Below are 13592 nucleotides of genomic sequence, written 5' to 3'. Positions count from 1 at the left end.
ATATATATACACATATTAGACTAAAAAATTTTTTTTAATCGATCTCTCAAAAGCTTCCATTTTATGCCAAAAGAACACCCCTAAATTTTTATTTAAAAATATTAAGATTTAGAAATCGCTAGTGAATGATTTTTAAATCAAAGTTCCGATTTTCTTTAATACATATTTGATTTAATGCAAAAATAGCTTAATCCGGATTTTAAATGTGATATTGCATGTCTTTTTTATCTCTGAACACGATGCAATAATTTATTTAGTTCTACGATATACGCCTTAAGAAATACTGATTATGTGAAAAAAATGACCAAATTTCGAGTTCAAAGTCGATTTTAGCAAGGTTCCAAATGTTCAAATGGATTGTTATTCCTCTTAAATAAATTTGTTCACTCAAGAACAAGATCCAGTTGGAATTTTCCCGGAATCTTCTACAGAGTCTTTAAAAGTTTCATATAACGGATTATTAATACGTTTTTAAGGATAAAAAAAATTTTTTTACAAGTTCTAAAGTATATTGCTTTGTGGTCTTGACATCCTCAAATGAAATGTTTCAATTTGACAACAAAAAATTGTTTATTAGAAAAGTACATAATAACAAAAATGTGATTTAATTAATTGAAATAAACTTATATAAAATAAGGAATAGAATCATATATAACAAAAATAGGAATGGAATTTTAATGGAATCATTGATGATCCATATAATTCATAATATATCGAAAATTTTGAAAATCATTGATTTATTTTATAAAAAAAGCGATAATTATATGGAGATATACGAAAAGGAGACAAAGAAATTGTAGGGTTTGTGGGTAATGTGCTAATATTTATTTATATATACTTGAAAAAAATAAGTACAAATTAATATCAAATTAGCGCACTGTCATATCTCTCTGTCATATCTAGTACAAATAAATTTCCGATGAACACATTTATGTATTAATGGCTGATTGTTTCATCTTCAGCACACTATGTAATTTACCTATTGATAAACAAAAGAGTAAGAGCATAAGAAAGTAAGACAGTGAGCTGAAGTTTACTGAAAGGTGAAACAACCCAGCTTAAATTTTGCAAATTTCGCAATCTTCGTATTAAACCTTGCGAATTGTTTCAACATTCGCTCCGTTTTGTTTTGAACACGCTGGGAAAATCTGATGATTATATTTCACTGATTGAAATAAAATTTGAAATTGTTCTTCATTATTAATTATTTGCTCATTAAAATTTTCAGCGAAAGAAATTGCACGTTCTGGTATGTTATTTGTGACTTTTAATGTTAATTTTAATCTTTTGTAAAACATTCTTGTAGTATCGAATCTTCATTCCATTGTGAAGGATCTTTATCGATATCGACAAAAAAACTTTATCGATATTTGATTCATATATAAGGAAAAAATTTCATGTTTTCGATGTTATGAAATTCTCAATTTTTAACTTTTTGATATTTTTTCTTAATATATTAACTCAAAAATTATTATCTCCATCAATACTTGGCTTTTTTAAATTCTTAACCATCAGTCTTTTACTCTCGAAATTAATATGAAAATAAAAAAATGATAGAGATACCAATAAGTGGTACCAAATGTGATCAGAAAATATTCGAAAATATTCGAAATCTCAGAAAGAGAAGAATTAATTGAGAAGAATTGATGAAGATTTTTTTATATTCAACAAGGTCTAATATTGGCATTTCGCAGGTAAATCAATATTTTAAGTATATCTTTACAATAAACACATTAAATATGCGGAAAGCATTTAACTCTTCATTAGTTATCTTGAACTGATTTCTAAAAATATAAATTTTTAAACAATATATTATTTCCACCTGGCGCGGTGCACAGCCGGAAACATGCTGTAATGTTCAAATGAGCAGATTTCTCAATGAAATGATAATTGAAGCATCTCATCAACATAATCCGCCCTGGGGTGATTTTTTTATTGTTGTTCGATGATGAATTGAGTAGTTTTATAGCGATTTTGCTCAAGCAAGTAAGAAATTTCTGTATTATTTATTGAACTTTCGTACATTTCATGTTTATTTCTTTCCAATTACATTTAAATCTCTCGAAAAATTGTATGACAGGACCTGTATAAACTTCGAAGAGCGAATCAAAGATTGCTAAAATAATACACTCCAATATGTGATGCCTACAAGCGAAGTATACAAGTTGTTGATTGAGATATTTTTGCAATATTGTGCAGGCTCCTTTATGTATGCCAGTGTTGCTGGCTGTCGTGTCACATTCCTGTACACATTCCTGTAATTTTTATCAGCCAGTTTCCATTCATTCAACAATTCGAAAACTGCATCTGCTTGAGCTTAATCAGTGGAAGACGATAGTTCTGGCACTCCCAAAATTTGTTTTTCACAATCTCCTGTCATAAGAATCGCCAATCTATCGAATTTTTTATGTGAGTGTAAACTCTTTATTAGTTTTCCATCCCAATGAACCGTTAATATACTCTCTGAATGATAATTTTTTTTAATTGTACTGAGTAAATCTGTTCTATCCTTGATCTGTTCTATCCGTCTTTTCCTAACAATTTCTCGTGAACATCCAATTTTATCAATGTCTCCTCCGAATCTTGAAATAACTGCTGACATTACGTAAGTTGCATTCCTGCCCATCCCATTTTTGTACGACCCAATGTAGTAGACAATTCTCTATAACTTCTTTAATTATCTCTATAACTTCTTTAATTATCTCTATTTATAACTTCTTTGTTTTTTTTATTGGCGGAACATATTCATCATCGAGCAACAAATTTTTAGATATTGAAAAACCATCCTCCCCAGAATTCTGGGAAACTTTCGTATATTTCGATATAATCTCACGTCTATTGAACTTACCTTGGTCAAAAAGATATACAGTATTACATTTAAAATCCGGATTAAGCCATTTTTGCATCAAATCAAATATGTATTAAAGAAAATCGAAACTTTGATCTGAAAATCGCTCACTAGCGATCTCTAAATCTTAATATTTTTAAATAAAAATTTAGGGGTATTCTTTTGACATGAAGCTTTTGAGAGGCCGATTAAAAAAAAAAATTTGTTTTCTTGTCAGTCTAATATATATATATATATATATGAGACTTTTTTTAAGACGTTTACAATTTGTGGTATGTTTTTTAAAAGTTTAGCAGTTTTGAAAAGAAGCACTATTGAAAAGAATTTTGAGCAAAATATTTCTACTTTAATGTTTCTTTTTTTAAGAAGCGCAAGAATTAATTAACTATACTAAAAGATGAATAAAAATCATAAACTCTATTAAATTAAAAAAAAAATCTGGTACTGTCTAATACTCTCAGGTAATATACATTATACAAATTAAGAAATATAGTTAATCTTTTTATGCAAGCAAACTTTGCGAAATAAATATTTATGAATTTGAGAAATATAAACTTACGTCTGTTTTCTGGATCCAAATTTTGAACTTTTTGCTGGTGAAGCTTAGTATCAATCACAATCTTGCGTATTTTTATAGGCACACATAAATCTTTCGTATTTATTCCAAGAATCATTATCTGTAGCATGTTGTCGAGGAATGTTACCCAATTATTCATCCAAGCAATGTGTCCCTTATTCTTTGATAGGGATGCACTTTTTAAGGAACGGAAAATGCCTGAATATTGATAACCTCGTAATCTTAGCTCTTTATAAATATCCTTAGTAGTCAGTACTTCTTCCTCATCATCATCTTCTGATAAAATATTAGCAGGTATCTTTTCTTGCGCTGGATTCTTCACGACTCGAATCAATCCAGTCACAATCGGAGTGTTACCTTCCGATATTTCGAATCTTCCAGTGCCTGCAAAAATAATTATTATAATTAATTAAAATATTGAGTATTAAAATATTCGTCAATATTAATATAATCAAAAGAATATATACACATATATGTATATATGTATATATATTCTCAGGACTACATCAGTAACATCAAATAGAAAACAATTCAAATTATAAAAACAATTAAGTTCAAAGATTAATAATAAAAACAGAGGAAAGTTAAAAAACAATTAGTTAATTAAAATAATAAAAATTTAGCACAAAATACAAAGAAATCAACATAAATCAGAGTCAGAAATTAAAATGATTAAATTATATTTGAACACAATTTTACACAAATCGAGCAATTAAAAAAATTCAATTTTAAAATTTGAATTACATGAAAATCTAAAAAAATTAATGTGCATCCTAAATAAATAATAATTGTGATTGTTGTCACAATTGATGATTATGTATATATGATATATATTTGAATTATAAATTGTTATAAATACAATTGAATTATATATCCAGGAAAAAATGTTATTTATATGGACAAATTTCATATATAATTATATATAATTGTATTTAAAATATATAATTATATATAATTATATAAAAAATTATAAGTAAAAATATAAAATTATAGAAAAAACATTTTTTCCTGAATACGTAATAAATTAAAACATATCAATAGTGGTAATAATTGTTAATTACAAGCATACACATTTCGTATGAATAAAAACACACAATGAGATTACCTTTTTGAACCATTAATGTTAATTCAATATTGCCTTCTTTTGGAATATGAGTAGCACGCATGAAGATGACATCTTCGAAGACAACTGATAGCTCTGTATACATTTTCCCCTGCAATATACCCACAGTTTCCCAAATCATAGCAAGGTATCCTATAGCAGGTATTAAATTCTTTCCATCAATAACATGACCGATCATATACTCAAAGGTCTTGTCTGTTATACTCATAGTAATAGTTCTCTCCCCGGAAGTGACCTTCTTTTGTAACTTGTATTTTGTTACGAACCAATCATCAGTGTGTTCCCATCTTAAAGGAGATTAAATCATTTATTATTCTAATTTCTTAGCAAAGCACAATGGGTCCTAAAATAATTTTCGTGCAATTTTTCCTTATTAATTTTTTCTTTCTTAATCAGTATTTTATAAAATAATAATCAAAGAAGAAAATTGATGATAGACAAACGGTTAAATTGATAACAAACGATTAAATTTATGACAAATGATTAAATTTTGATGCACTGAGCAAAAAAAAGTTGTTCGGTTTATTTTAAACAATTAAAATATATTTAAATTCCTTACCTGATAGAAGGTGCGATCATTGGGGTACCACGGCTAACTGGATACTCGACGGGCGGATAGAGTTTCGCAATATCCGGTTGTAATCCTGCGTTGTAGAGCTTGCCGAGCCCTTGCAGAACAACCTCGACATTGTCTCTATGACCACGTTGGGTAAGCCCGATATTTGTGACTCCCTGACCAAGAGATCGCCTCAGGATAGCTTGTAGAAGACTATGAGGCGCGATCTCGATAGTCACTGCATCCTTCGGAATCAAACGCGCTGTTTCTTCGAATAATACAGGATTCAGCAGATTATTTGTATGGTATTCGGCAGATGACAACTTGGCGATCGCGGTAGACCATTTGTTGCGTGGTACAGACGTGCTCAGCCATTTTTTGCTGCGCGGCTTCGATTCAGGAATTATCTTGTTCAGATAAGCCAGAAGTTTCGGTCCGGCGGGCGCGATATAACGACTATGATAGGGTATATTGCTGCATGGCACTTCTTTCGCGAAGATTTGCTTAGCCTGTTTAGATATACGTAGATTTAATTAAGATAAATATTACAAGAAAAACAATTTGGATAATATTTATAATTTGGTAATATAATAAACAATTAATTTATGATAAGAATTGTAACAGAATAACAGAAATATATAGTATACAAGATCTCAAAATAATAGCCAAATATTTTATGGGCAGGTAGAGCGGACTAAATTGAGTCGAAAAATCCTCTTTCTATTTCGTAATTTTCGCAATAGTTAACAATAAGATATTAATTACTAAAAATTGTCGAAAATTGGTCTTCAATAATTTTTTACTCAAATACTATCAATTTTACAAAAATTGCAAGAGATAAAAATTGTTTATTTTCTTTTCATAGAATTCTAAGATTTTTTCGTAATTTTTTATCAACTTTTTAGTATAGTACTGCATTTTCTTATTTTTATCAACATGAGGAAAAATACAATATTAAAAATTTCTAAAAAAAATTCTGAAAAAATTCTTAGTTGTATGAAGAAGAAACTAAACAATTTTTGTCTCTTGCAGTTTTTCTGTTAAAGTTGATAGAATTTGAATAAAAAATTATTAAAGACCAATTTTCGGCAATTTTTAATAATTAATATCTTGTTAATTATTACGAAAATTGCAAAATGGTAGAGGACTTTTCGACTCAATTTAGTTCGCTTTATCTGCCAAATATGAAATATTTGATGATTATTTTGGAACTATATATATATATATATACATATATATGCACAAATATCGCATATTGTTATAAGTAACACGCTAAAAGTTATTTTCATTTTACATTGACATTTTCATACAACATTTTACATGTTGAAATCTCTCACTTATATACAATTTAGAAAAATTTTTGATAAAAAATGATTCGTTAAACAAACCTGTAATTGGGCAACAAATTCTTTCATAGATTCAGCAGGTCCACTAATAGTGCTACTATCAGAAGCGTTATGACAAGCCACTTCGATGTCAGGTGGACACATATCTTTGATGTCCTCGTAGCCAAGACCTACAGCCGCCATCGAACCATAAATTACTTTAGTTTCATTAGATGCTAAACCCCTCGAATATGCTGACAAGATCATTTGTTCAGCGGTGAAGCATCCGTCTGCGTAAGCGCAACCGAGCTCTCCGACAGAATGACCAATAATATTATCCGGCACAATGCCTATCGATGTAAGAAGATCGACTAGACCAATCTATAAAATTCATATTATATCAGAATACAATGAAGAATAGTAAGCAATCTTTTAAATTTAATGATTCTACGTTTTAAAACCTTAATTATATATTTTTAATTTAAATACTGCTTAAATATTTAATTCTAACTTAAATTAAATATATATAGTTTTTAATTTAAGAATATTAATATATCGCATTATATAATTTATCAAATTAATTTAATTTTTATTTAATTAAAAAAGATTTATTTCTATCGTCTTTTTCGCCAATTGTCTTTTTTTCATTTTGAAATATACTTATAATTAGTTAGTTAAATGTTTTTTTATATATTAGTTGTTAATGTTATACTTAGTTAATATTTTTTCATAGAAATATAATTTATATTATTAAAAAAATAATGTAAATTTCGTAATTATATGCAGCTCACCTGTACTGTCGCGATACCCACAAATGAATGCAAAATATTGTCGAAAATAGTTTTATCTTTATTTGTTAGTATATTAATAATGTCTATACCACGTGGTCGTAAGACGGCATCACATTTCTTAACAGCTTCGGCAAAAACAGGGAATCTCATCAGCTCGATACCTATTTGAAATCAACAAATAAATCGAATAAACAAAAAAAATAAATAAAATATAATTATTTCCATTTTTAGAAATTAGAAAGAAGTTAACATAATACATACCCATACCAGGCCATTGAGATCCCATACCGGAAAATACGAACCAAAGCGGTCTCGTAGTTCCCAAATAATTTTCTACTTCTCTTATGGAATGTTCCGCCTTGGAGCCGACTACCGTGTACCCTCTATACAGATGTCCTTGGATATCATCAAAATGAATGTCATGTAGCAGACGAATATACTCAGTATCTATTGGATGTTTCTCGATCTACAAAAATGAAAATTAAATTTCTCATGAATCTCTAATGAATCCAATCGAAGATAAATATCTTAAACATTTTGCGTTAGCGTTTTTTCGAAGAAATTTTATTGCATCGTATAGAAATATGCTTAGAGATAGCATAATTATTCCAATTTCATTATCTATTAATTTCTATGAGAAATATATTTTATTCATTTTCTATACATGTGTTTTATGTAATTTTTATATTTTTTGTCTTCTAATATGATTTTTCATTGATTTTTACTTACATCGTCTAAGAATACTTTAACAGAGTCCTCTGTACGTCCAGATACTGTTACGAGTCTCGGTAAATCATCAGACGGTGCTCCATTGTTAATTTTATTTTTCGAATGAGATTTCAATATGATATGGCAATTGGCACCCCCAAAACCAAAGGAACTTATACCAGCATAATTGCCTTTCCAAGGTGTTAATTCGGTGACGACTTTGATCCTGCCATCTTCAAGAGCTTTCAAGCCTTCTCGTGGTCGGTTGAAATACAAATTGGGTGGGATTATTCCACTTTCCATTGCTATTATTACCTGTGATATATGTTGCAATTTAATAAATTACTATACATAAATCTTGCTATTGACTTTTTATTTTATTTTTTCAATAAAACATTCAAATGTGCAATATTAGCAAATTAAAAAAAAATTTTAATTAACATTAAGTAAATTAGAGTTATATACAATACAATTTTTATTTGAATAAATTCTACTTCATATATTGAGTGTGCGTGCGCGTGCGCGCGCGTGTGTGTATGTGTGTGTGTGTGCGTGTGTCGGTAACTATTATCCGAATTTATAAAAAACGACCAATAAAAGAATAAATTAATATTAAATTAACAATTAATCAATATATATATTTGAGATTCAGCAACAATAAAATTGCATACAAAAATACATTAAAATATATATAATATAAATCATTTTTATTGTTAATTGAAGATGTGCATAAACGCCCTCTTGCCGCAGTTTCTGTGGCAGCATAATTAAAGCAGTTCAATTATCGCAGTTTCATTATAGTATCACAGAACCGTGGCAAGACTTAGAGCGTTTATGTAAATCTTCAATTAATAATAAAAATGATGATTTATATTTTAATATTTTTTGTATGCGATTTTATTGTTGCTGAATCTCAAATATATATTAATTAAGTATTAATTTAACATCTTAATTTACTTGTTTATTAGTCGTTTTTTGATAAATTGTTTTGCTAGTAAAACTCCTGTTTAGGAGAACATCATCTTAGATGATCTTGATTTTGACATATGTTATCAAGATCATAAGCCTGAATGACCTCCAACAAGTTTTAGCCATCGCTCGTCCTTCGTTAAAAAGTTATGAACAAAAAAAAGTTTCGAAAATAACATCTTATTTCTGCTATATATACTATATCTCCTAAACTAATGCCATTTCCCACTTAATTTTTGCAGGAAATCACATAAAATCTGCTGGAGGTCTTTCAGAGTCATGATTTTGACGACTCTCACCATCCATCTCATCCTCCTCTGCCCTTTGCAAAGGGGCGTGCGACACTCACTTTCGACTCTTACCTCCTCTCTGCTCCTACTTCAGAGACGCGACTTTCACCACCCCTCCCTATTATTGTAAAATCGAAATCTATGTGCTTTGAATACATATTTTTTTATGAAACACAGTTGGATATACAGCCCAGGAAGGCTGTAGCCATTGATAGTAAGAAAATTGTTACACCAGATATTATTGATATTGTTGAATATATTGTAATATACACACTTGTATATTCATAACAATAATAAACTTTATCAAAGCTCTCGAACTTCATTCCTTGTATTCAGTAGTTGATAGATTTCTAACATGTCAACATATGGCTCCACGAATTTTTACGTTTGATTGATAATTATGACCAGTTATTTTCTTATTTGTGCGAGAAAAGTGTAATTAGATAAAATTGAGTATCCGCAATGTAAAAGTAGTCTCAATCTAAGTCGTGCGCCCATTCGCAGGGGGGGGGGGGAGGGGAGTGAAAGTTGTGCGTCTCTTTGCAAGAGAGGAGGGGGGTGAGAAACGCTTATTGTGGAAAATCGTAAAATATATTTTAAGATAGAGAAATTTTATTTCGTGTAGTAGAAAAGAGATTTTATTTTTCAAATTTTTCTTGTTCATAACTTTTTAACGAAGGATGAGCAACAACCAAAACCTGTTAGAGATTATGACCTTGATAACATATGTTAAAGTCAAAGTCATCGGAGAGAGTTTCTCCCTAAACAGGAGTTTTAACTTGGAATCATTTAAATTTATGTTTTTACATTCTAAAATCTTTTTTCCGAATTAAAACAAGATAAAATGTCTTTGAATAATACAAACAATTAGCCAACGTTCCTACCACGCTTAAACTACCAGTTCTCGTCCGATCACTGAAGTCAAGCAGCGTTGGGCTCGGTTAGTACTTGGATGGGTGACCGCTTGGGAACACCGTGTAATGTTGGCCAAAGTTCTTTTTTGCATTTTTCGTTGCAATGAGTAATAAAACATAAATATCTTAATTTATATCTTAAGATATTTATTTTATTTCTATTTTATTTTATATGAATAAATTTACCTTTTTGGATATTAAGATTCTAATTATTCAAATATAAATTCGGTTATCAATACTCGAACAATAAGATAATTCTATGGACTATCATTCAAATACTCGAATACTGGAGTCCAGTCAATTGAAATCATTTGTATTTCTTAAATCCTTTTTTCGGATTAAATAAAGATAAAATGTCTCTGAATAATGCAAATCAGCCAATGTTCCTACCACGCTGAAACTACCAGTTCTCGTCCGATCACTGAAGTCAAGCAGCGTTGGGCTCGGTTAGTACTTGGATGGGTGACCGCTTGGGAACACCGTGTAACGTTGGCCAAAGTTCTTTTTTGCATTTTCCGTGCAGTCAGAAATAAATTATAAATATTATAATATCTTAATTTATATCTTAAGATATTTATATTTTATTTCTCACTGCAACGATATTTATCACCGAATATTATCACCGAACTGATATTTTAATAATTAGAATCTTAATATCCAAAAAGTCAAATTTACCTAAATAAAATAAAAAAAACATCTCCAATGTAAGAAATTAGAGATCACAGAACTAAATGATTATTATTTAAACATATAGATTAAAATAGTTTATTACTTCAACTATAATCTAAATATATAAATCATTAATATTTCTTTAAAATTGAAAACTTTTTAAAATTAACTTTATCTTTCTTGTTTCAAAAGATTTTCAATAAGTCAATTATAAATACAATATTTCTTAAAAAAAGAAAGAAAAAGTCACCTTGATTATTTGACATAGGCCGCTAGCGGGCTCGGAATGACCCATATTTGATTTAACAGAACCGATTAGCAAAGGAGTAGGTCTATCTTTCTCAAAGAAGAATTTCTCGATTGCGTGAATTTCTTCAGGATCGCTGACTTTGGTGCCAGTACCATGACATTCAATATAGAACACATCGTTTGGTAATATATTGCAATCCTGGTAGCATTCTTTCAGCAACGTGGCTTGCATATTGCTCGACGGAAATGTGATACCCTGTTCCTTATAACCATCACAGTTTGTCTTACCGTAGACCACTGTAGCGTAGATTCGTTTCGCATTCTTCGCCTTCTGTAGATATATAACGGAGATTGTCTCGCTGCGAGCGTAGCCATTCGCGTCGGCGTCAAATGATTTACTGCGACCGTCAGGCGATAAAACTCCTGTAATCGTAATTATTATAATAAAATATACAAAAATAGTCGCTATATCTTCAGGTATTTTGGTATTTGTGCGTGCGTGCGTGCGTGCGTGCGTGTGTGTGCGCGCGCGCGCACGTGTGTGTGTGTGTGTGTGTGTGTGTGTGTGTGTGTGAGATACTCTTGAAAAAATATCTTTGTATGAAAGCTCTTATATACACATGTATTTTATGTTTTTAACTTATTGTGTTTCATATATAATTGAAAATTATTATTAATTTCTTACAGAATCATGTTCTATATGATTAATGTTATAAATACCAAAAATATATATACAGTAGTATATATTTTTTATATCGACATAGCATTTCTAATAAAAAAGATGTATTATGTTATTGATGGAAAATTTAGGTTTTTTCAATTTTATATTCTCAGGAAGAAAACTATCGAATAAATCTTTTGAAAAATTACACAATGTACAGTTATAATACAAATCTGTTGGTATTATTTATCTATGTAACTAATTATGAAAATTATTTTATTTATTCTGAAGTTGTAATGAAAATTTTAATCTTTCTCTTTTCTTAAACTTTCTTCATATATGAATATTGTCTTTGCTATAACATAAATAAAATGTTTCTTTGCAAACTTAATTTGATTATTAATCAGTATAATTATTTGATTAAGAATAACTTTGTTTTTATTAGGATTGTAGTGAAAAAAATGTAACTTTTCATTTTTTCATGTTCAGAGATTCATGTAGAAAAAATATGAAATCGAAATATCGAAGACGAGGGATTATATACCAAGACGAGAAAATTGCAGCGATACATAGGGATGAAGACACAGGTTTGATCCACCCACAAGAGCGGCGTCACATTGTCCGTTTTGCAAACATCGATAAGCATTTTCCAATGCAATTAAGCTCGAGCTACAAGCGGAATCTAAAGTATAAGATGGTCCAGTCACTCCTAGCCAATAGGAAATTCTATTCGCTAACATAGCTCTGCTGCATCCGGTAATTCCAAAACCATTTACCTAACCGTAATCAAGAAAATTAAAATTAGAAAATCATTTTTTATCAGCACACATACATGCGCACGCACGCACATACACACACACACACACACACACGCGCGCGCGCGCGCGCGCGATCATTTACATTTATGTCAAATTCGTGTTACGTTAATACATTGCCTTCAATATTTGAGTTTACGTGTAATATTCCCTTTATTATTTTATTTTTAGTAATAATGAACAATAATAATAGCAAGTAATAAAACATTTCAAAAATAGAAAATATAAACTCAGAAATTCTTTGTGCATCTAAATTTAAATTAATAAAGTGAATCTTGAGTCTTTTGATCCGTTTAGCTGTCACGCGTTAATAGTGTGAATCTACCTGTAATTTTTCGTAAAACCAAGTCTTTTCAGATTCAGAGAAACATGCACCCACAAAAACGCCAGTTCGTGATCCACGTAACTGCTTTGGATTAACTCCCGCATCAATGATGGCTTCGTAAGCCTGTTCTAATAAGATTCTGCACATTGGATCCAGCGTATGAGCTTGTTTAAAATGAACGCCAAAGAACAGCGCGTCGAATTTATTAACATCGTTAATTTTTCCTGTACGCAGAGGGATGTCTGGATGATCTGTTGACATTAATAAAAATATAATAAATCATTATATTCAACTTGATGTTTTTAATTACGCAATTAAGATAAAAATAAACATATAATTATATACATATATATATAGTGTATATACATATAAGATAATGTCCCATTTTTAATAACGATCTTAAATATTACCATATTTCTTGAACAACACATTTAAAAAAAAAAGTTTCATATAAAAAGTATAGTAGTTGCATATTGCAAAATATATAATTATATAATTGCTTAAAAAAATTATATATTTTGCAATATGCAACTACTATATTTCTTATATGAAACTTTTTCCTTTAAAATTGTTTAAGAGATATTTAAGAGGTCATCATTTAAAATAAAATAATCTACACACGCACGCGCGCACATATTATACACACACACACTCTCACACACACACACACACACACACACACACACACACTCTTTCTCACACACACACACACTCACACACTCTTTCTCACACACACACACACACTCACACACTCACTCACACACACACACAC

At 29.7% G+C, this 13592-nt stretch overlaps 1 protein-coding gene across 1 annotated transcript in view; it reads right to left on the bottom strand.

Annotated features, from left to right (window-relative positions):
- The window catches only part of LOC105626385 (fatty acid synthase), a 24624-nt gene that overhangs the window by 8647 nt on the left and 2385 nt on the right, over nt 1–13592 (bottom strand). The window contains exons 2-11 of the mRNA XM_012207686.1: nt 12821–13071; nt 12225–12456; nt 11021–11442; nt 7950–8243; nt 7482–7686; nt 7221–7381; nt 6493–6810; nt 5108–5613; nt 4531–4835; nt 3408–3809 (exon numbers count right to left, since the gene is read on the bottom strand). Of these exons, the coding sequence (XP_012063076.1) occupies nt 3408–3809; nt 4531–4835; nt 5108–5613; nt 6493–6810; nt 7221–7381; nt 7482–7686; nt 7950–8243; nt 11021–11442; nt 12225–12456; nt 12821–13071 (3096 nt within the window). The remainder of the gene's footprint in view (nt 1–3407; nt 3810–4530; nt 4836–5107; nt 5614–6492; nt 6811–7220; nt 7382–7481; nt 7687–7949; nt 8244–11020; nt 11443–12224; nt 12457–12820; nt 13072–13592) is intronic.

The sequence above is a fragment of the Atta cephalotes genome (genome assembly GCF_000143395.1).
Source record: "Atta cephalotes unplaced genomic scaffold scaffold00005, whole genome shotgun sequence".
In the NCBI taxonomy this organism is placed as follows: domain Eukaryota; kingdom Metazoa; phylum Arthropoda; class Insecta; order Hymenoptera; family Formicidae; genus Atta; species Atta cephalotes.
This window is presented reverse-complemented; position numbering and strand designations above follow the sequence as displayed.